This window comes from Pipistrellus kuhlii, unplaced genomic scaffold, assembly GCF_014108245.1.
Source record: "Pipistrellus kuhlii isolate mPipKuh1 unplaced genomic scaffold, mPipKuh1.p scaffold_m20_p_22, whole genome shotgun sequence".
Lineage (NCBI taxonomy): Eukaryota > Metazoa > Chordata > Mammalia > Chiroptera > Vespertilionidae > Pipistrellus > Pipistrellus kuhlii.
This window is the reverse complement of record NW_023425521.1, coordinates 2,946,432-2,970,724: the sequence shown is the minus strand read 5'-3', so window position 1 is coordinate 2,970,724 and position 24,293 is coordinate 2,946,432. Positions and strand designations below refer to the sequence as shown.

At 51.6% G+C, this 24,293-nt stretch overlaps 1 protein-coding gene across 2 annotated transcripts; it reads right to left on the bottom strand.

Annotated features, from left to right (window-relative positions):
• Positions 1-190: 190 nt before the first annotated feature.
• Positions 191-23,246, bottom strand: UNC45B (unc-45 myosin chaperone B). 2 transcript variants are annotated; one of them, XM_036450682.2, is made up of 20 exons: positions 23,135-23,246; positions 22,340-22,507; positions 21,779-21,815; positions 19,622-19,797; positions 18,251-18,340; positions 17,102-17,269; positions 16,141-16,309; positions 14,422-14,592; positions 13,076-13,247; positions 12,212-12,512; positions 10,611-10,705; positions 10,296-10,437; positions 9,141-9,281; positions 7,706-7,833; positions 6,306-6,372; positions 5,689-5,802; positions 5,200-5,315; positions 3,958-4,075; positions 2,875-3,030; positions 191-567 (listed from the first exon to the last, which is right to left on the bottom strand). In XM_036450682.2, the coding sequence occupies exons 2-20, from the start codon at positions 22,505-22,507 to the stop codon at positions 307-309; spliced, it is 2,790 nt and encodes a 929-aa protein (XP_036306575.1). In that variant the 5' UTR covers positions 23,135-23,246; the 3' UTR covers positions 191-306. The 2 variants fall into 2 exon arrangements, with proteins under 2 accessions (XP_036306575.1, XP_036306574.1); XM_036450681.2 differs by lacking the exon at positions 23,135-23,246 and adding an exon at positions 22,829-22,996.
• Positions 23,247-24,293: the final 1,047 nt, after the last annotated feature.

The window sequence follows — 24,293 nt, the reverse complement described above, 5'->3', positions numbered from 1 at the left end:
CCACCTGCCCCTACCAAAGGCTCAGAGTTTAGTTGGTATTTCCTAGGAACATGGCAAGTGTTCTATTGTATAACATGACAGATAGAGGGAGACAGGGAGCAAGAGAGCCAATGGAACAGACACACTTTGGGAGAAGGAGGAGATTTACAACTCAGGGAACAATCAAGTATTTTTTTTTTTTTTTTTTTTAACATGGAGACTTCATTGTCACTACCACGATCCCTAGACGAACTGACATTCCAAGAGTTCCCAGCTCAGGACTCTGCACAATACAGGATCAGCCCCAGACCCCTGGTGGGCTCCTGTCTAAGACACTGGTTTAATGAAGCCATAATCCATGCACTTGATGAGACATTCCCGGGCTGTCTGAATCACCGCTGCCCTCTTCTCGTCCGGTTCCTGTTTGCCCACCACAGTCAGGATCTCCAGCAGCTCACTCTCCACCAGCTTCTTGGCCAGCTCGGCATCAGCCTGCAGCAGGTTGTAGGCAATGACCAGGCCCCGGTGTTGAACAGACAGCTGGTCATGCAGGCAAAGCCGTTGTAGGATCTCCAACCACTGGGTTGTCTGGAGGGGGAAGATGGATAAGGAAGGATTGGAGAAATCCGTGGGTGGACCGAGAGAGAGGAGAATTTTGGACAAGATAAACAGAAGGCATTGGCCAAGCCCAGATTCTGGACTCTGAAAGGGCGAGGGAGCGGGGACTCTGGTTATGTGTGTATGGGACTCAGAATATGCCTATCTTACCAGAACCCGAGCAGGAATTGGAGAACTAATAGGAACTTGAAATAATCCAATCCCTTTCATTTTATAAGTGGAGTGATTGAGGTCCAGGGAGGGAAAGTAACTTAGCCATCTATGGTCGCACATCGGGAAATAGTGGAAAATAAATATCCACACTTCTATTTATTTTTTAAGCATCTGAACAAGCAGAGGGACAGGATCACTGCATGCCTGAGCAGAATGAGGATGGAGGGTCTCAAAGAGGAGGATTCTAACGCTGGGCACAAGGTCAAGGCCTGTTTCTGCTAACCCAGGTGCCCCTTGAGACAGGACCTCTAGGTATGCACTCCACCAGCCTTGACTTCAACTGGATCAACACAGGAATTGGAGTGTATCTTCTCCTCCATCCCTCTCCCCCTTCTCTCCGTCTCTCTCTGTCTCTCTGTCTGTCTCTCTCTCTCCCTCTCTTCCATTCTCAGGTGTGAAGCATCCCAACCATTGTGCATGGGAAGACAGGACTCCAGATCCTCCGGTCACCCCAGGAGACAGAGTAGGAGCTGAGAATAAAACTAGGAGGCTTGGCTCTTCATCATTCAACAGACATATGTGGGGAGCAGAGTAGAACAGTTATCAGCATGGGTCTTGGAGTCAAAAAGACAAATGTTCAGGTCCCAGCTCAGCCACTTACCAATGGTATGACCTGGGCTAAGTTATCTAACCTCTGCCAGCCTCAGGAGATGATCGTGGAAAGAGCTTAGCATGGGAGCTAGAGCACAGTGAGAGCCCAACAAATGAAAGTGGACAGGAATGATGATTGTAGGCACTAACCCAAAGATTTCCTCTGTGCTTCCTGTTACCACTCCCTCCATTAAGAAGCAGAAAAACCTTCCGACATGCACTGCTCTCAGATGGGGAGAGGACAGGGGGAAGAAAAGGCAAATTCTTGACTTTCGAGCTTCTAGGTAGACTTTTGCACCGAGTCTCCGATCACAAAGAAAGGAAGTGAAACTCTACACTGAGTCTCCTACTACAAAGATAGGAAGGTGAGGTTCAGCTAGCTGTGGTAGGTTCAGGAAATGATTTGATGCTGGTGGACTGACTGATAATGCGCCCAGGGTCCATCAGTTTCTGGAATGAGCCGCGGGGGGTGAAAGGAAGGGCGATAATCCTGTTGGGATAGGAATCCCAGCAGGAAAATCTATTGCCTGGCTTCCCAGGACATATCCCAGCAGGTGTGAGACTGAGAGAGGCCCAGCATCCAACGTGGCCCCAGGGTTGTGCAAAAGATGGGTCTGGCCGGCTTCGAGGGGTCATCAGGACACCATTGTAGGGACAGGAATGCAGCCAGTATTTCTGAGCCCCTTGGGAAGAAGGGAGACGTGGCCAGGAGAGGGTCAACAAGCCCATGGGATTCCACTTCCTTCCCGACTGACTAACTGTGTGGCCTTGAGCTACTTTTCTGCACTCAGTCTCCTCATCGGTAAAATAGGGATCATCATCATCATCACACCCACTGCACGGGGCTTGGGGGAGGATGGAGTGATTTGATAGATAGAAACACTTAGAGGGATGCCTGGGGCCCTGCAGAGGAGTGTCCGTAGGGGCTGTGTGGCCAGGTGCTTCACAGAGGCTGCTTAGGGCCGCAGTTTCAACGTGGTCTCCAGGCTGGAAGCACCCCACCCTGATTCCGAATCGGAATATCTGGGGAAAGTACTTTGACCAGCCCTCCAGGTGACTCTTGCACACCCCACAGCAGTGTTTCCCAAACTTTTGACATATGTGTAACCCTTTTATAATTTTTGCAACGCTGAGTACCCCTCGTACTCATGAGAACATAAGAATTAGGCGCAGCTAAGCACGGCGCAGTGCATGTCCCCACCAAACTCTGGTGCAACGCGTACCCCCACCAAACTCTTCCCGTACCTCTGGGGGTACGCGTACCACACTTTGGGAAACACTGCCCTACCGTGTTGAGAAGCTTGCCTCAAGGAACAAATGCTGAAGCCCCTTATGTGGTAGGAGCAGGGGGGCTGGGGGTGGTTACCACGGAGACAGGCTTTGCCCCCAGAGGATCCCCCAGGGCAATGTGGTCGGGATGAGGAGAGATTCCCTAGAGCCCATGCCCTCGCTGGCCTCCAGGCGCACTCTCACCACTTGGGTCATCTTGAGGCACAGTTTCTTGTGCGCCGCTGTCAGCATGGCCAGGGCCCCTGCGGCCGCATTCTGCAACTTGTCATCATCCTCCCCGCAGAGCAGGACCACCAGCTTCAGCCGGTCATTGCCATCCGCCAGGAACCTCTCCTGGACCTGCGGGAGGGAGGTACGTGGCTCAGGAGAAAGTGCCCTCCCCTGCCCAGCCTGGGGCGGGAAAGGTGCACCTGCAGCCGCATTCCCCGGCCCCGGGGTCTCTGGGCGCTTTCCTCTGAGCAGCTCACCCATGCCGCCGCCCCCTGGAAGTCTTTCCTGATTGGCTGGATGAAGGGGCTACCATCTCCTCCAGCTAAAAGGTTAGAGAAAGTAAAGGATTCCCCAGAGAGCGTGCTCCACAACCTCTGTTTGCATTCAGCTATCCACCCAGGGAAAGAGGCCCACAGACTCAAGGGTAGGTGTTGCCGAAACAGGTTTGGCTCGGTGACTAGAGCGCCAGCCTGCGGACTGAAGGGTCCCGGGTTCGATTCCAGTCAAGGGCACATGCCCGGGTTGTGGGCTTGATCCCCAGTAGGGGATGGGCAGGAGGCAGATGGTCAATGATTCTCATCATTGATGTTTCTATATATCTCTCCCTTCCTCTCTGAAATAAAAAAAAAATTTAAAAAAAAAAAAAATATATATATATATATATATATATATATATATATATATATATATATATATATTTTAATACTCTAGCAGGATGGAAAAGAGAAGACATGTGTTCACCACATGGTTACAATTTATCCCATTACTGGACCATAAGGTCATTGACGTGTTCTGGATTCATTTTTACTATTATAAACCCTGCGATTATTCTGTGAAGAGCACAGATAGAGTGAAATGTAGTTTCTATGGAAACAGCAATATTTCATTCATGTTAACGTGTACAATATTCTAAAATTGTAACTATTTTCACATTTCTTCCATACATCTTCAATGCTGCCTCAGTACATTGTAACAACCCCAGTCACGCCCGGCCTGGCCCATGGCCTGACTCTCCAGGCCTCTATCGCTGCCCAGCCCCAGGCCGAGCCCCCACACCTCCTTGTTCAGCACCATGTTGCACATGCACTCGGTGGCCGCCTGCCGCAGCTGGTCGTGGTTCTCAAACATGTAGTTCTCGATGTCCGGCAAGGCCTTCTCCTTGAAGATCTTCTGCCTGGGGCGGGAGGAGTGGAGCAAGAGAGGCCACTGAGTTCTCTGTCGTGAACATGTGGGATTCTGGGCCACCTCCGCGCCCTTTCCCCATCCCAGCGGTACCCCTCCCACATCCCTGGCCAGCAGCGCTCCTGTGGCACAGATCCTGCCCCCAGCGCCAGGAGGGGCGCCAGTGGGCATGGACTAGTTGATGTGGCTCAGCATCCTGGCCGCAGTGACGGGTTCCAGAGTGAAAACGTCACTGCAACATGAGCCCAGACTGGGGAGAGAACCACAACCATTTGGTGTGACCCTCCAACCAACGGAGCCACCCGGCTGGCGCTGGAGGCTCTTATCGCTGAAGAAGAGAAATTCTCTTTGCCTCTCTTTCCTGCTGGATATGAAGATGAAGCCTTGTGACTGAGGGAGAGGGGGAAAGCCCATCTGAGAGTTAAAACACAGACAGGAGCCCAGCATGTGGTTGAACGCTGACCTGTGAACCCTGAGGTCATGGTTCAGTTCTGGGTCAGAGGACATGCCGGGTTGTGGGCTCCATCCCCAGTGGGGGGCGTGCAGGAGGCAGCCGATCAATGATTCCCTCTCATCACTGATGTTTCTATCTCTCTCTCCCTCTCCCTTCCTCTCTCTGAAATCAATAAAAATATGTTCACACACACACACACACACACACACACACATAAACACACAGACAGGAGAGGTACAGAGAACCAGGACAGCTTTTAACCCCTGCATCAAGTTCACCTGAATCCGGAGTGCCCAGACTGTGTTTACGTGAGCCAGTAAATACCTTTATGCTCAGACCAGTTGGTACCAGAGGAAGCTCAACTCAGTACTATACCCTGCACCGTCTCCTGCTTCAGAGAAGTAACATACTTCTCCCTACCCCTCCTCCTGGGCATCTTTTTACAACTTAAGAAAGAAGCCTTTCTCGTCTCCTCTGGCTTGTACGTTCACCATGTGGTTTTTCCAAGTTGATTCAAGCCCCTCCCACTGTCTTTCTTCCGCTGCTTTTGACCCAGCCCTTGGAGGGGCGCAGTTTTCGCACGTGGTATACATATGTGCAACTCAACCGGACACTCCATGGGAGCCCTGTCTTCACGCCTGCTCCCTCCACACCCGGCTCACCGCAGTTTGTCGCTCCGCCCGGACAGGTTGGTGAGGCCGAGGAGGGCCTCGTAGTTCTGCAGCCCGTCCCTCTGTGTGTCCAGGAGTCTCACCAGGGGCCGCACCACCTCATACACCTGTGGGGGAGGGGGAAGCGGGGGACAGGAGGCTATGATTCCCCTCCCCCTCCCGCCAGCCCCTGACTTTTACAGGTGTCCAGCTTTACAATTTCCAAAGCGCTTGTCCACCCATGGGTCTGGTTGGACCTTAATGCCGATCCTGAGAAGCAGGACCCTTCCCTTTACTTTGCAGATGAGAGGAGTTCCCCAGAGGCCAGCCCCGGGAGGCAGGCGGAGCTAGGCCTGGACGCCGGGCACCTCCAAGTCATTGCCTCTCTGTGACACCACCATGGCCCTCCCAAGCCAGGAGCAGGGTGACAAGGAGAAAGGCCCCTAGGAGCAGAGGAGACCGCTGCCACTGCCCCATCCCACCCCACCCCCAAACACCCACCCGCTCCCCCGGGAAGGCGATGTCCGGGTTGGAGACGGCAGCGATCTTTGCTAGGGCGTGGGCTGCCTTCACCTTGCCCACGTCCGTGCCCTCCAAGGCCAGGGGAATCAGGGCCTGCAAGAGAGGGCATGCTCACTGCTGGGTCACAGACACCCTGTGACATTCTGCAAAGTGTGTGCCTCCCCACCCTGTTTTACAGACGCGAAAACTGGGGCTCAGGGAGATTGAGTCGTTTGCCCAAGGTTGTGCAGCAGCTGACATGGGGACGGACAAGGACTCCATGATGAGTCTTCCGTAGCAGCGGGCACAGCCATGGGACCTGCACCAGGCTTCCTCCCTGTCGCCGGGAGAACAGATGGGATTCCACAGGAAGTCCCATGACCCATCCCAGAATCAGGCAGAAACGGGGTTGGGGCCATGAGAACAGACAGCACAGTTTCCAGAAGGACCATATTCCAGGGGGTCGGGTGGGGACAGAGGGTACATTTATTCTTGAGTCAGGCATAGAGTATGCATGCATGTGCGTACACACACACACACACGCACACACACACACACACGCTCCTCCCCAGTAGAGCACCTTTGAGGATGCCGAGAACCTTATCCCACCCAATTACCTTGCCACCACCTTGAGCCACAACGGTGCCTCGGTCCTTCGAGCTGTCACACAGTGCCAGGAACACCCTGTGGAGAAAGGATAGAGGGCATTTAATGTGCCAGCCATCCTCCTGGGCATCAGCAGGCCAGCCGGCCAGAGCCAGAGAAGCCCTGGAAAGTGCTGCCGGTGTGCGCGTGCCCTTGGGAAGTACTGCCCAGAACATAAGTGGCACCCTAACCCCCTAACAGGTTTGGCTCAGTGGATAGAGCGTCGGCCTGCGGACTGAAAGGTCCCAGATTTGATTCCGGTCAAGGGCATGTACCTTGGTTGCAGGCACATCCCCAGTGGGGAGTGTGCAGGAGGCAGCTGATCGATGTTTCTCTCTCATTGATGTTTCTAGCTCTCTATCCCTCTCCCTTCCACTCTGTAAAAAATCAATAAAATATATTTTTAAAGAACATAAGAGGCTATGGAGGAAGTGCGGCTGCAAAGGGGCCCCTCATCCTTATTCAGGGAGAGAACCAATGGCTCCTTGCTGCCTACTCCCCCGGAGAAACACCCGGGACCCCTGGGACCTGGCCCTTGCCTCCCTCCCTCTCTGGTCTTTTTAAAAATATATATATTTTATTTATTTTTTACAGAGAGGAAGGGAGAGAGATAGAGAGCTAGAAATGTCGATGAGAGAGAAACATCGACCAGCTGCCTCCCACACACCCCCTACTGGGGATGTGCCCGCAACCAAGGTACATGCCCTTGACCAGAATCGAACCTGGGACCTTCCAGTCCGCAGACCGACGCTCTACCACTGAGCCAAACCAGTTTCAGCCCTCCCTCTCCGGTCTTACCTAACACTGCTCGTTCCTGTGCACTCTGTGCTCCAGACACATAGCAGGAAAACCCCAAATGCACTCTTTCTTCCTCCATCCTTGGTGCCTTCGTGTATGCTGTTCCACCCACCTGGAGCCCTTCCCTCCCGGCAGTGGAGTGGCTCCTTTGAGTTGTCACATCCTCCAGGAAGCCTTCCTGGCTGCCCACCTTTCCAGGCTGGCTGGAGGGGTGCCACTGCTGTGCTCCAACCAACACTCTGCCTTCCCCCTCGTGGCACCCACTGCCTTGGACTCTCCCGTGAGCCTGGCTGCCTGCCCCGCCAGGTCGCACAGATACGGTGCCTTCCATCTCTGGACTAGCAGGTCCCACGCAAAACCGGGGAACCAGGCAACTGGACAGTGACCTCTTTCTTCCTGATGCAAACTTGCACTTGTGAGGACCTGCCCGCCATGTCACTTTCCATGCTGAACCCCTTTAGGCTGCTCTCCAGCCCCCCCCGGCCCCCCCCAAATGGCTCATTCCCTTATTAACTCCGGGCCATTTCTATCTCCCTGCCCAGCCAGAGCCCAGCCCGGCCCCCTGCAGCCACACCTGGCCAGCAGCTCCTTGGTCTGGTCGGTGAGGATGGCGCTGTCTGCCTTCACCATGCAGGCCAGCGCCGAGATGACACCTGCCTTCAGGAGCCGCTTCACCCGCATGTCCACGAAGTCCTTCTTGTCCTGGGGAGACAAAGGGGGGCAATGGGCAAGGGGCCCGGGCACCAGGCCAGTCCATATTGGTACTAGGATGGCACATTTCTGACTTCTTGGGGTACTTCCAATAATGGGCCCTCCAGGTGTCCGTGTCCTAATCCCCAGAACCCGTGAATATGTTACCTTCCACGGCACAAAGGACTTTGCAGATATGATTAAGTTATGGATCTTGAGCCGGAACCAGTTTGGCTCAATGGATAGAGCATCGGCTTGGGGACTGAGGGGTCCCAGGTTCGATTCCGGTCAAGGGCATGTACCTTGGTTGTGGGCACATCCCCAGTAGGGGGTGTGCAAGAGGCAGCTGATCAATGACTCTCATTGATGTTTCTAACTATCTCTCTCCCTTCCTCTCTGTACAAAATCAATTAAAAAAAAAAGTTATGGATCTTGAGCTGGGGAGATAGTCCTAGATTATCTGGGCAGGCCCAATGTTATCATCAGGAACTTTATTTTTATTATTTAAAAATATATATATCTTATTGAGTTTTTACAGAGAGGAAGGGAGAAGGGTAGGGGGAAAAAAGCGGGGGAGGGAAAGGTGCAAGAAAAAAACAAAGCCTCTGGAAGGTAAAGTAACATACCCAGATGGCAAGGGTTGGGGGGAGGGGGGGTGATGTCATTGTAAATTCTTAATTTCTTTTGTCTGCTCTCCACCCTTTTATTTGTGTTGTAACACAGTTTTATTACTTTGATCATTTAAAAAGTCTACTTTTTTTCTTCTTCTGGTGGGAATAGGATGTATATGTATTCATATGCAAACCATAAGCAAAGTATACCATTGTGTGCAGGGAATCATGGGGGATGGAGGGGAGAGAGGGCCTCTAGGGAATTTGTGACATCTTGGCCACTGCTGATCCATGTCTCTCCTCTCATTTTTCCTACTTAGCACCCATATCTCTAAATCCAGATAGCCCAGAAAATAATTTTTGTGTGTGTTGGGAACATAAAATGCAACTGTCTGATGTCCATCAAATCAACAACATACATGGCAAAACGTTCATCGTGGCTGTTAGTTTTCTCAGGCTTACAGATTGCCTTCCTAAACCTCCCCCAAATCAAACCGCTCCCACCTCGCCAAGACAGAACATTAAAACTAAGAAAAGACACGAGCGCCACCTAGTGGGAGACATGCACCATGATCCTCTCCTGTTTACCTTGTGCCCAATTCTCCCAAACACACCCAAGCAACACCCAGACCCCGTTATCTTCCCTTTCCACCGCCCTGCTGGACGGGTAGGTGGCACAGACCCCCCCTGCGCCGTCCCCGCCCCCACCTTGGGGTGCTCCTCGGGCACGTGCTGCTTGGAGAACTTGGCGAGCTGGACGAGCTCGGGGATGACCTCCTTGACGTCGTAGCTGTTGGTGCAGTTCACCAGGATGGTGGCCACCGAGTACAGGATGGTCTTGTCAGAGGTCTGAAGGCACCGGGGCGGGAAAAGGCAGAGAGAACACTTCAGAACAAACTTCTGCTCCCAAGAAGGCTCCCCGCACGGTCCACAGGTTGGTTTGGGCGGACGGAGTGTGTGGCCCGAGCAGTTCAGCTCGGAGAAGTGCCAGCGGCACAGAGGGAAGGGGCTGGCTCCGCTGGCACAGGGGGCACCCTCAGCAGCACCCCGAAAGCATGGGAGGAAGTCCTCTGAGTACACCCCTGGCTTTGAGCCTTCTTGAAAAGTCCCGGCCAAAACACACGTTCACATGGTGGGACTACCTCCCCTGGGCTGCGTGGGGATGGGATGGGCCGTGTACACCCTCTGGCACAGACTCTCCCACATTTCCCCCTTTAGCGGTGAAATGGAGGAGGAACGGAGTCTGAGAGGAGCTCGGGAGGGGAGAGAGGACCCAGAAGAGGCTAGGTACTGCTTCTTGGTCCTTCAGACCTCGCTTCCTGAGGATCCCAGGGGGATAAATACCATCTTCTCTCTCTCTCTCTCTTTCTCTCTCTCTCTCTCTCTCTCTCTCTCTCTCTCTCTCTCTCTCTCTATTTAAAATATATTTTATTGATTTTTTACAGAGAGGAAGGGAGAAGGATAGAGAATTAGAAACATCGATGAGAGAGAAACATCGACCAGCTGCCTCCAGCACCTCCCCCCCTCCCCCCACTGGGGATGTGCCCACAACCAATGTACATGCCCTTGACTGGAATCGAACCTGGGACCCTTCAGTCCGCAGGCCGACGCTCTATCCACTGAGCCAAACCGGTTTCGGCAAAACACCACCCTCTTGTTCATCCTCCCACTGCCGGGAAGGCATGGCGAGAGCTGTGAGCCATGTTGTAGTCAGGTAAAATACAGACGAGAAAGAGGCAAAGGACTGGTCCAGGTTACCAGGGACTAGAGGGGGCAGCCAGGCTGAGGACATGCTCAGCGGGAGGCCCTGTGAGCCGGGATCTGATGGATCCCTCCCGGGGCCAGAGGCCAGGGCCTACTCGCCTTGGCCATCTCAAACATGGCCTGCAGGGCAGGGATGTCCTGGACGAAGTCATCCTTCACGTCGGCGTCCAGCGTCAGGTAGGCCATCCCCTCCACGGCCCAGCGCCGCGTCCGCGTGTCTATGGACGCATTGCACAGCCACCTGGGTGCAGGAGGGAGAGACGTCGGGGCGGGCGCCAGGGCTCCTGTCAGGCGGTGAAGCCGCTGCAGGGGAGTGGGTAGCAGGTGGGGGCCTTTCCCAATCTGGTGGACATTAGGGCACCCCCCCGCCGGGGGGAGGAGAGGGCCGGCCTGGGGAAAATAGGACCCCCTTACTTGCGACACTGTTTGGCCAGCTTCTCCGTGGACCCTTCGGCAAACTGTCTGAGGCCGTAGTCTGTGCCACCTGCAGAGCCGAGCTTACAGAGTCCCTGCAGAGGAGGGGAGACGGCGGACATCTGGAGGACCAGAGGCACCAAAGCTTGGGAACAGTGCCCTGCTCAAACAGGTCCCTGCGGCTGGGACACTTTGCCCCTTTCTCTTTGCCCGGATAAACCTCTATTCATACTACAAAACTCAGCTCAGTGTCACCTCTTCGGAGATGCCTTCCCTGAGGCATCCAGGTGAAGGAAGGTGCTGGAAAAGCTGGAGAGATATATATATTGTGTATATATATATATATATATATATATATATATATATATATATATATAAATTGATTGATTTTAGGGAGAGGAAGGGAGAAGGAGAGAAACATCAATGATAAAAGAAAATCATTGGTTGGCTGCCTACTGGGAATCAAGCTCACAACCCGGGCATGTGCCCTGACCAGGAATCGAACCCTGATCTCCTGGTTCATGGGACAATGCTCAACCACTGAGCTACCCCAGCCAGGAAAGCTGGAGGTTTTTACCCGGACCCTTTTCCTCCACCATTTGACCCCACAGATGTTTTGAATGCCTTTCGGAAAAATCAGCACAAGATAATACTAATTTTATCTGAGACTGCAGTGGAGAGACTTGTCAGAGCACAGAAACTGGCAGAGAAATCCTATCTTATGGGTAACAAATGCAGATGTGCAGAGTTTTGCTCAGGAAATTTGGATTTATTTTAGAAAAAAAAAAAAATTCTTCTCTAAGAGAAAACTCACAATACCAGAAGCTAAAACTCGTCTTTTCTAAATTGATACAAACAAAAGAAGATAAATGACTCAAATCCTCACTATAATTGTTCACGAGGAAAAAAAAAGGTCAATGAAAATAACTTCTGTAAAATGAAGATGGAAGAAATAAAGCAGGTTTGACTGTGCCATATAGGAAGTGATTAATCAAATAAACTGACTTTCCAGAGTTAGCTCTGAAAATATTTTCTGGATAAAACTCCTCAGTGTCCATGCCTTTCAGAAGCATGGAGGAGGTGCAAAGATGAAGGGATTAAGAAAAAAGCCATTTGGTCACACCGTCTTGTGTGTTTGCAGGTAACACTCTGTGGTTCTGTGGATGACTTCAGGAAAATCACAGCGTGACTTACGGGAGTTTCACCAGTTATTTTAAATTACTTTTCCTGATTATAAAAGTCATATGCACATATTATTAAAACTTGAACTCTACAGAAAGGATAAAGAAGGAAAATAAATCCCCCATAATTTCTAATGCCAAAAAAATAATAAAATCCACAACTCTAGACCAACAACAGTAGAGTGATAACCAGAGAGGAAGGAGAGAGTGGGGAGGTAAAAAATAAAAAAGGAAAAAAGGAAAAAGAAAGCACAGAGGTGTCGGAAGTTAAATGTGGGTCCGCCGTTCTGAATCTATGTTCTCACAGCCTCCTCCATATCACACTGCTCTGCGGGACCCCATGATGCCCTCAGACGGTGACCTCCTCCATCCTGATGTCCCTGGTGCCTGGGTGTGGTGTCGGGCCCCGAGCCCACTTACCACCAGGGTGCGGATCTTGATCTTCTCGTTCTTGGTGGTCTTGTAGATCTGCTTGAGCAGCGACACGCCGTTGGTGATGATGAAGGTGGCGCGGCTGAGCTTGGTAGAGGCATGGATGAGGGCCTCCACGGCCACCAGCTGGTCTACCTCACGATCTGAGCCACACAGCGCCACCATCATCTCCATCACACCTTTAAGCCCCAGCAACTGGTTGCCCAGGTCAAAGGGGCCTTGCAGGACTCCCGACACTGTCTGGATGGCAATCACATTCTTGTCCATGTTCTGGGGGTCAAACTTGGCCCTAAAAGAGAAGGCAAGGGTAGTAGAAAGTGTGAGATTTTTGGGGGCAGACACGGTTGGATTTGCATCCTGGATTCACCACGCATATGCTGGGTGACCTTGGGCAATCCACGGAACCTCTCTGAGTCTCAGCTTCTTGATCTGGAAACTAAGGGTAGTACTACTACTTCACAGACTTACGATGAGGATAGAGGACATAACAGATGTTTCAGGGGGTGTGTTCCCCAAGAAGCACACTCTGAGACGGGGATGGGCATGTAGGAAGATGGTCACCCAGGGAAGAATAGAGACCTCTCATCAACAGCCAGCACCAGTGTGCCAGCCAGGTGAGTGCACCATCTTGGAAGCAGATCTTCCAGCCTCGGTCAAGCCTTCAGATGACTGCAGCCCAGACCAAGAGAACCCAAAGCCAGAACCACCCAGCAAGCCATTCCCAAATGGCCATCTTTTTATAAGAAATGGTTGACTGTTATTGTTTTAAGCTGCTACGTTTAGGGGTAATTTGTTACAGGGCTATTGATCACTAACACAGAGGCCGACCCATGAGGCCTCCGGGAAGCTCACGTGATGTACTCCTCACAGATCTTGCGGAAGTGATCGCGTTCAGGATCGCAGCGCAGGTCGTCATAGAGCTTGTTGATGAGGATGGAGGCCAGCATGCGGGTGTTGTCGGTCAGGGGCAGGCAGTTCGGCAGATCTGGAACCTGCCCCACCACCTTCAGGATCTTCCTGAGGCCTGCAGGACAGATGGCAGCGGCAAGTGTAAGACCCCTGCAGGGCTCTGTCCAGCCCAGTTTGCAAGACATACGACCTCAACATCGCAGCTTTTCACCAGCATGCCAGGATTTTAAGTCCACATTTTTACACAAGTGCTATTCATTTTGGTGCCTAGAACGATACTATGTCATCCCACCCTTCCTACACCATAAACCATGTGATTGGGCCTAGAGCCTCGCACAGAGGGAAGAGGTCTGCTGTTGTTGCTCAGCCTTTGTAATATATGCAGAGAAGACCAGAACTGAGGCCAATGTGTTGGGGTGAGGCTTAAGCACTAGAGTAATTCATTAAGGTGCACTTTGCGGAGATCTGTGAAAACCAAACAAGGGAACTGCAATATCAAAGGAGAATGAATTCCAAGCTGGTAAAGCTGACTTGAACCTTTAAGAACAATGACTAGTGTAAATGCCATTAAATATGCAATGTGCTAGAGGATTTATTGTAGCAGATTATACAGCCACAATAAAAGACGTTAATTAAGGAGAAGATAACACCCTGGAGCTAACAAATTCCTGTTTGTTACAACCGTGGTTGGCAAACTCATTAGTCAGCAGAGCGACAGCCACCTGCGGCTCTTTGGCCCCTTGAGTGTGGCTCTTCCTCAAATTACCACGGCCTGGGCCGGTCTATTTTGAAAACGTGGCGGTAGAAGAAGTTTAAGTTTAAAAAATTTTGTCTCTCCAAAGGAATTTCCATCGTTGTCCTGTTGATATTTGGCTCTGTGGACTGATGAGTTTGCCGACCACTGTGCTAGAACATTCTCCCTGGGCTTGATATGACGCCCAGGTGATGCCATCTCCCCCTTCCAGAAGGCCTTGCCAACCGTGAGACTTCGGGAGCGTGACCCTGTGGTTGGTGGAATCCTGTTTGTCCCTGAACACGTACCCCCGTTTGTTGGGACACTTCACCCAGACCAGATGTGTTTGGGTGCATTTAGACATTTTCTGGGTATGGCCAGGCCCGTAATTCAGAGACTTGACCTGTACCTTCACCAGCCCGCAAGAGGATCCTAGCATGCTGATGATTTTTCCTGGCTTTTCCATTGGGATTGAAGACTTCTTCCACTTTCTGCCCAGAACAAGGGACATCCACGGGGAATGCTGGAGTGAGCCCAGACCCGCCCGCCCCCTCACCGTTGTCCACCACGTAGATGGTGCGTGAGTTGTCGTGAACAGAGAGGTTTTTCCTGGGGACGTTCTTATTGAGCAGGTTCAGGGCCTGGTCCCTGCCCTGGCCGGACACCTTCTTACTGACCAGCATGTCGAGCAGGTGGTTGGTGATCTGCTTCAGGTCCTTCTTGGTGTCTGCGGAGGAGAGAACAGGGATAAAGAGAGAGGACCAGAGAGCCTCGAGTATTTAGGACCAGGAATGGAAGAGGCTTCTAGAAGGACTCTGGACATATCAAATCTACTGCTTCCTGGCTGGTGGAATTTCCCAGGAGAGTCTAGTATGGTCCATCGCAACCCCCAAAAGGAGGGAACTCCCTAGACAGCACTGGGGGTCCTCCTGCCATTCTGAGCTCTGACGTCTATCAGAGCCCATTCCATCCTTGAACAGCTAGTTTTTCCTTCCAGATCACGACTGGCAGGGGCCCAGGGATGTTTCGTGTGGTTTTTAATGAACTGACTTAATAAAACGTTTTCCCAGGAAGGAAATTTGTGCTCCTTACAGACATCTTACTGCGCACAGATTCAGGCAGGCCAGGCGCCCGAATGCAAGCCTCTGTCTGGGGTGCCCGGTCCTCCCTGCCCGCAGAGAATCTCAGAAGGCAAATGCCTCGTCCTGCTTTGCCCTGTCTGACCTCTGAGACTTGGAGACTTTTGTTCTCATTCTAGGTTGGAGCCCAAAGGCAGGCAGGCGGGCAGGCGGGCAGGCAGGGAGGAAGCTTTCCAAACCGTGTCATGTAAATAGGCGATGAAGGAATGAGGCTATCTGGCTAGAGAAGGAAAGATGTAAGTGGACATGGCAGCCCGCTTTCAGACAGAGGTTTGTCACGAGGATGAGATAACAAACAGACTTACTCTGTAAGGCTGAGGAGAGCAAAATTGGGACCTGAGGTGGGTGTAAATCAATATATAATATATATATAAAATATATAAGATATTTTGTCAAATAGATATTTATATGGATGGATAGAAAAAAAGGTTAACAGGATGGGTTGTTGTTGTTTTTTCATGTTTACATATTTCTAAATTTTTCCAAATTTCTCCAATGAGCCTCTGTTACTTTTTAAAATTGTGGTAAAGTATATATAAAATAAACATCATTGTGTTTTTAAGCACCGAGTTCCATGGCATTAAGTACATTCCCATTGAGGTGCAACCATCACCATCATCCATTCCCCAAGCTTTTTCATCTTGCAAAACTGAAACTCTGTACCCATTAAATAACTGCTCATTTCCCCTACCCCATTCCTGGCCATGCCATTCTACTTTCTGTTTCTAAGAGTATGACAATTTCAGAAGCTGCATCTATATGGGATCATATCAAGTTTGTCTTTTTGAAACTAGCTTATGTCACTTAGCATAATGTCCACAGGCTCATCCATGTTGTATCATGTGTCACAATTTCCTTCCTTTTTAAAGCTGAGTAAATATTCCAGTGTGTGTGTGTGTGTGTGTGTGTATAGTTGTTGTTGTTTATCCACTCATCTGTCAATAGACACCCGATTTGCTTCTACCTTTAAGTCATTGTCCATAATGCTGCTCTGTACCTGTTACTTTTATCACCAGAAAATAAGTATGACAATCACACCAGACAACGTCCGCACACAGGAAATTCCCCATCTGAGGTGGTAACAGACTCTCCCTTGCTCCCAACCTCCGGAACCAACACTGAAGGCTGTCTCCTACCTAGAACCAGGGCCTCCTCCTTCCCTTGGTGCTCCCGCTTGTCTTCCCCAGACAGGGAGTCAATGATGGCCTGGAGCAGGTTGCAGACGGCCAGGGACATCTCCTCGTTGTCCACCGCCATGAGGCTGCAGAGTCGGTCTATGTGGACCGCGTGGAGAAGCACCGTGGCCTAGGCCCCAGCAAACCACAGTCAGTCGTGGGTCCCTCCCTTCCAGCTGCCGTGCAGGTTAGGGAGTGGGAGGTCACCTCCCCATAAAGGAGGGAAATCAGCCCGTGCCTCCTGGCCCGTGGCCTGGGAATGCCCTTGACACAAGCCATGGCCCTTTCCAGAGGTTCAGAGCCACTGGCCACCTGGAGTCAGTGAGCATGAGTACTGGGGCCGTTCACGTCGAGAGAGAAAGGTGCTATGAGTGCAAATTATACACTGGATTTTGAAGATTTAGCATGAAGAAGTGTAAACTATCATAGCCTTTGCATTCAGCTCTTCCTCACAGATGACTTTCAATAGCCTCATGTTCACATAGATCCATTTCCAGCTCTGAGGAAAAACAGAGGCGCGGCCAAAACCGGTTTGGCTCAGTGGATAGAGCGTCGGCCTGCAGACTGAAGGGTCCCAGGTTCGATTCTGGTCAAGGGCATGTACCTTGGTTGCACTCCCAGTAGGGAGTGTAGTGTGCAGGAGGCAGTTGAGTAATGTTTCTCTCTCATCGATGTTTCTAACTTTCTATCCCTCTCCCTTCCTCTCTGTAAAAAATCAGTAAAATATATTAGAAAAAAAGCAGAGGAGTGGTCTCTGTTGAATCCGGGACGGTAGAACCAAAGTTGGAAGGGACACTTCAGATTTCGTATCAGGGTCCATTTATGCCAGCCACACCCTGCCCTCATGTCACCCTTCCAGGTCCTTGGCCGAGCAGCCATTCATGCCAAGCTCCCAGACCCGGGCCCACACCCAGACCCTCACCCTCGCTCGGTGGCCACTGCACATGCCCGACAGGGTCCGCACTGCAGCCAGCACCAGCTCAGGCCTCTTCGTGTCCATGAGCTGCAGAAGCAGGGCCACGCCGTTGTTCTGGAAGATCCTCTCAGCCCCTGCCTCTTCACGGCCCAGTACGATGAGGTTGTTGGCAGCCTGAAAGAGGGAAGAGGAAGTGACGGTCTGGAGGAAGGTTTGGCTGCGGAGGCCTCGGCCCTGGGCCAAAGGCTCAAGAACTGGGTCTTCAAAACATCTTTCTATTCTTCCTCCCTATAAACTTACTCCCGGACACATACCCCACGAACATAATTCAAAAGAAAGACACAGTAACTTGCATAAAGACCAACTTGATGAAATATATTGCAACTATAAAAGATATAAATAAAAAGACTACCAAGCAACTTATAAAATAAACAATGCTTAGCAGAATCAGAATCATAGATTCAACTCCGATTGCACTAACGTTCAAATAAAACTGGGTAGCCCTAGCCAGTTTGGCTCAGTGGATAGAGTGTCAGCCCGTGGACTGTAGAGTCCTGGGTTCAATTCCAGTCAAGGGCACATGCCTCGGTTACAGGCTCGATCCCCAGCCCTGCTCAGGACGCATATGGGAGGCAACCAATCAATGTGTCTCTCTCACATCCATGTTTCTCTCCGTGTGTCTCTCCCTCTTCCTTCAGCTCTAAAAATTAATAGGAAAATATCCTCAGGTAAGGATGAACAAAAATAAATAAATAAATAAATAAATAAATAAATAAATAAATAAATAGGTAAATCCTACATAATAAAAGGCTAATATGCAAACTGTGTCCCCAGGAGTTCAACCAACCAGGAGTTCGACTGCTCGCTATGATGTACACTGACCACCAAGGGGTGGCATGGAATGCAGGAAGGCCTCTGCCAGCAGCTGGCAGCCAGCAGCTGGGGAAGGAAGGCCCTGATCTATTGGCCCTGGTTGTTAGCCAGGTCTAGGAACCTTACCTGTGCAAGAATTTCATGCACCGGGCCTCTAGTAAATGAATGAATGAATAAATAAATATAAATAAATAAATAATAAAACATTTCTGCTTATGGGTAAGGACTTTAAAAAGGAAGAGAAGTGTTAAATTATAATAATTAAACAAGGCCAGCGCTCACCTTCTCCAGCCTATCAGCTTCACTCTTTTCGTCCAGGAGGATATCAAACATATTCTGTACCCTGGAGTCTGTGGAGAACTGCACGTGCAGCTGAGGAAGGAAACAGGCAGAGGTCCGTATTTCAGTCCGCTCCGTGGGACGTTCTTCTCAGTGAATATTAGGGTGTCTACTCTGGACCCCCCCCCACTGTCATTCATTCATTTATTCACTCCTTCAACCGTTTCCTGGACAACTACTGCGTGCCAGATGCTGTTGCAGGTGCTCAGATGCTGGGGAGAGAACTGTGGACAAAAGCAGGTCTTTGCCCCACAAAGCTCACCATCCAGTTACATCCACCCTCCCATTTGGTCCTCACACATCTTGGAAGGCAAGGGATCATCACCCCGATTTTGGAGTCTAGTAAACGGTGAGCTATGAGACATTTCAAGATGGGCTAAAACAGAAATATGCCTCCAGGATCAGAAACCTGAAGCAGTTTGAGAGTGGCTCCGCAAGCAATGGAAACCATTATGTTTAGATGCCTCGTCCCTCACAATCCCAACCCCAACCCCAGTGCTCTGAGGCTTTCATAAAATGACCAAACGGATCATCTTCCCCATCTCACCAGCTCCTTCTGTACCTCCCACTGGGTGGCTGTGCTGGCCCACACTCCCCTCTATTTCCATCCTGGCCTTCAGGGCGGGGAGGGGCTCCCACGCACTCACGGCCCTTTCTTTGATCACTCCTTCGTTCGCATTCCCTCAGCTCTGAGTCTACACTCCGGACAGTGGACCCACTGTGGAGTCCCACCGTGGGGTTGCCCCAGGCACATAGGAGTTACTGAGTCCAGGAGCCGAGAGCTGAGCGATTTGTCACCCTCCTGGTCCTACAGAGGAGAAACCGCCCCCAACAAGGTCCCTCAGAAATTGACAGCTAAGGCAGGAGTAGATGCAGGAGCTCTCATCTCTGGTCCAAGTTCTCCTCTCGGCACTCCATCTTCCCAGAAAAGATGTCCTATTCCTACTGGCTCCTGACCCCATCTGCCACCAATCACCCCCTCCCCCACTCCCAGGTATCTCATGCTGCCTTTATCCTCCTAGAAATAGGGGACGAGTTGCAGTTATACTGATGCAATTTAAAAAAAAAACTAAAAAAAAAAACACCACCACCACCACCACCACCAAAACCTCCGTCTGGAATGTAAAAGTTCTAGTCGTGCGGGCTCAAACCCTTAAACAAGCATCCCCGCATCTCTGGTCACTCACACACGGGGTACCCGCTTGTGCCACGTGTTCACAAGGACTAGCCTTGCCCTGGGGTCCTGCTTCTCTGACACGCCCCTGCCAGGAACGGGGGAGGTGGCCAAGACCTGTGGGCAGAGGTCGGGCTCACCTTCTCCTGAATGCTAGCATTGAGCCTCCTCAGGGTCTCCTGGAAGTTCTGGTTCCGGGGCTCAAGGGCGGCGCAGCGCTGCACGTCTTTGAAGGCCTGGTCCAACTTCCCCAGGTGCTCCAGCGCCTGGCATCGCCGGAACAGGGCCTTGATGTCCGAGGAGTTGATGTCAATGGCTAGCGAGGGTGACAGGCAGGGCCTTAGGGGCCGGGCTACAGACCGTCTTCCCCCCCTCCCATCCCCCCAATCTCTTCCTTTGAGATTACCTACCCATACAGACGATTGACCCAAAGCTCCCCTTTGTTAAGGGGAGAGTAAAAATCATACTTTCACCGAAACTAGTTTGGCTCAGTGGATAGAGCATCAGCCTGCGGACTGAAGGGTCCCAGGTTCGGTTCCGGTCAAGGGCATGTACCACCGGATATGTGCAGGAGGCAGCTGGTCGATGTTCCTCTCTCATTGATGTTTCTAACTCGCCATCCCTTTCCCTTCCTCTCTGTAAAAAATCAATTTTATATATATATATATATATATTTTCCTTTTTAAATATATTTTATTGATTTTTTTTTTTTTTTTACAGAGAGGAAGGGAGAGAGATTAGAGAGTTAGAAACATCGGCCAACTGCCTCCTGCACACCCCCTAATGTGGATGTGCCCGCAACCAAGGTACATGCCCTTGACCAGAATTGAACCTGGGACCTTTCAGTTTGCAGGCTGATACTCTATCCACTGAGTCAAACCGGTTTTGGCTATATATTAATATATTTTATTGATTTTTTTTTTTTACAGAGAGGAAGAGAGAGGGATAGAGAGTTAGAAACATCGATGAGAGAGAGTCACCGATCAGCTGCTTCCTGCACGCCCCCCACTGGCGATATGCTCGCAACCAAGGAACATGCCCTTGACCGGAATTGAACCCGGGACCCTTCAGTCCCAAGGCTGACGCTCTATCCACTGAGCTAAACCGGTTTCAGCTATATATATGCTATCTATCTATCTATCTATCTATCATATATATATATATATATATATTTTAAATCATAGTCTCAAGGCTGGGAGGAAGTTTGAGGGTCATCTTGCCCAACCCCTGATGTTCCAGAATCTGCTACCCGATGATCCCCGCCAAGCATCCCTCATCCAGCTGGCGCTTGCATCCCTCAGGCCGTGGTGAGCTTTCTCCTTCCCCAGGTCGCCTGGCCTCCCCACCATCGAGCCCTTCCTTCCCTTTTCCGCCCTGAAACCTCTCTCTCTCTGTCACATGGCCCTTTTGTCCTGCAGGCAGCCCTGGAATCCCCGAGGTGAAACCCAGTTTCTCTTCCTCATGACGGCATCTGCTTGTTGGGGGTTTGAAGACAATGTTCCGTCCCACCTGGGAGCTGCCTTCTCGGAGCTAAATATTGCCACTCCCCTTGCCTGCTGTCCACAGGATGTTCCCAGTCCCCTCTTCAGCTGTTCCCGACCTTCCGCACTCACCCCAGGCTCTGTTTCCCCTCAAAGAACGGTGACCAGATCAAAACCCAACACAGACCTGCAGCCCAGAGAAGCCTTCCCGTTTTGATCATGCGTACGCCAATGCTGACCTATGTTTATTTTGTTATGTTTATTCCTCCCAGTGGTCGTGGCACAGGGAAGCCTGGCTCCCCCGGAAGAGGACTGGGCTGATGGACCCGGTTCTGGGGGTCCCCCATGGCAATATCCTAATTTTCAACAAACGGGGTGAGTGCCACCCCATGGAAAAGATTCCCAAAAACACCTCTTAAGCAAGGAAGAGGCCACGGCACCATATTTAACAGGCAACTCCATTTGCACAAATGGGACTTATATATAGATGGCACATGTGAAGCCTGCCATGAAGTTCACACAATTTGTAATTCCTTGGAGCAGTGGTCAGCAAACTGCGGCTCAAGAGCCACACGTGGCTCTTTGGCCCCTTGAGTTTTTAGCAAAGGCCAGCTTAGGAATCCCCTAATTAAGTTAGTAACCATGTACCTACCTATATAGTTTACGTTTAAAAAATGTGGCTCTCAGAAGAAATTTCCATCGTTGTACTGTTGATATTTGGCCCTGTTGACTAATGAGTTTGCCTACCCCTGCCTTGGAATGTCAAGAGCCTCTCAAACAAAACAGGGGGGAGGGGTGGTGCAAGGGGAGGCTCACCTCTGGAGGCATCTGAAGCGGCCTGAGCATAGCTCTCCTGAGAAAGAGAAGGAGGAGACTCAGTTAATGTGGGCCCAATGCAGAGAGAGCCTGAGGGGGTCTCCACGGGAAGGGGGCAGGGGCAGTGGCTGGGAGCTTCCGGCTGTCAGAGGCCTCGGGGAGGGCCCCTCGCTGGCTGTGGAAAAGTGGGTGAGCTTTGGCATCAGGCAAACTGGGGTTTGCATTCGGGCTCTGCTACTAACTCCCTGGGAAATCACTGAACCCTCTGAGCCTTGAGATTCTCACCTACAGTGCTGGCAGCTACCTTCCCAGGCTGTGGTTCAGATGCCACACAACCTAAGGGTTTGGATTTGGGGGAGCTGCTGTCTCCAGAGGAGTGGGCCGGGCGGAAGGTCTAGGAAAGCAGTGAGAGGTGCCCCTCTCCAACCTGAAGGGCCCAGGGGAGAGGGCTGGCAGGATGGAGGGTGGATAATGCCTGCATCCCAGTCCCCTTCTCCTCCCCCCCGCCCCCAGCCTCCATCCCCCGGCCTCCCGCCCCCGGCCTCCCGCCCGGCTCCACACCGTCTTCAGGCCACAGGCCGCCCGGTTCCGGTAGAGGGTGGCCAGCAGCGCCTTGTCCTTGGTCAGCTTCAGGGCCTGGCTGTAGCTCTTGGCCGCCGCCTTGTAGTCCTGGAGCTGGAAGTGCCGGTTCCCTTCCTCCTTCAGCTGCACAGCTTCTGCCTCCGCCATCTGCCGGGAAAGGGCGGCTCTGGGTGGACAGCTACTTCCTCCAGACCCAGGGCTGGATTCCGGGCTGGAGGTCTGGAGCTCCGGGGGCCCCTTCCACTGGGACGGACAGTGAGGACAGCACCCCTGAGGCCATGGCCCAGAAGAACTTGGAGCTTGGAGCATGGGCCGCGATGAGAGGGGTCTCCGCATCCCTGTGCCCCCCTCCCAGCTGGGCAGGTGAAGCCACCATGACAAAGGCCTGACCTCTCACTGCAGACCCTAAAGGTCCGTGCCAGCCCCCCTCTCCCTCCCCGTCCTGGGAACAGTCCGATGGCTCCTCACTTTCTCACAAAGACAATGAATGCTCTGGGTCTGTTCTCCTGCGACACTGCTCCTCTGAGCTCCGCGGTGAACCCCAGTCAGCCAGCCAGCCTCGGTCTGCCCCTCCCAGGAGACTTTATCGCCCCTGCCAGTGGCTCCAGACCATATTTGGACACAGGGGCAGGTGCCCCTGGAGCCTGTCATTGATACCCAGGGCCCTCCCCCTGCCCAGACTGGACAGTCAGTACCACGTGGAGGTGGGTGCTGACTGACGTCTGCCCCAGCACCTTGCTCAGGGGCTGTCCTAGGGGCTCAGGCAACTCATACCCCAAAGAGTGAGAGAAAAATCCAGAAGGTACGGGAACCCCCTCCAGCCGATCTGCTTCTCTAGGCACAGCTCTGATGCCCCTTCTCCACCTCCATCCCAAATAAACAATCTCTCCTCCCTCCCCCACCCACAGCTATTTTGGGAGCAGAGTGACAGCTGAGGGGCTGACAGACGTGGAAGCACAAGGACAGCTGCCCAGATCCCGGAGGAACTGGAGGCTTCCAGAAATGCCCTCTGGAGGGAGGAGGGAAGAAAAGGGAGGAAAGTTCCCTTGTCCACAACTTTCCTACCCTCTGGCATTCACTTGTTGGAAACGCCCTTGCTTTACAGAAAGACCAGCAGACCTGTTCACTCTGTGGAATGTAAGTGGGTTCGGAGGCCAGGGGAGGTGGGGGAGGTAGAAGAAGGTAAAGAGGAGATAAGTGGTGATGGGAGGAGACTTGAGTTGGGGCGGTAAACACACAATACAATATATACAGATGATGTATAATAGTGTAGAATTGCATACCTGAAACCTGTATCATTGTATTAACCCATGTCATCCCAATCCTATATAATAAAAGGTTAATATGCAAATTGACCAAATGGCAGAACGACCAGTTGCTATGAGATTCACTGACCACCAAGGGGGCAGGCACTCAAAGCAGGAGCTGCCCCCTGGTGGTTAGTGCACTCCCACAAGGGGAGCGCGGCTCAGCCAGAAGCCTGGCTCACAGCTGGCGAGGGCAGCGGCAGTGGTGTAAGCTTCTCCCGCCTCTGTGGCAGCTCTCCGGTGTCTCACTGATGGCTTAGGCCCGCTCCCTGTGGATATCCCATCAATTGGACATCCCCCATGGGTTCCCGGACAGTGGGCAGAAAAAGGTTGTTGTGAGGATTAAGAGTTATATGTGTAAAGCACTTAGAACAATTGCTATTATTGTCATTATTATTGTTATTGCTTGACAGTAATGAGAGCTGTAGACATTTTATGCTTTTGTACTCATCAATTTTTAATTGATTTGATCAATTTAAAAAATAATGATAAGGGGAAGGGAGTAGGGGGAGATTGAAGAGGGTAAAGGAGGTCAAATATCGATATATGGTGACAGAAGCAGACTAAACTTTGGCTGATGAGCACATAATGCAATATTCGGATGATGTATTATAATACTGTGCCTT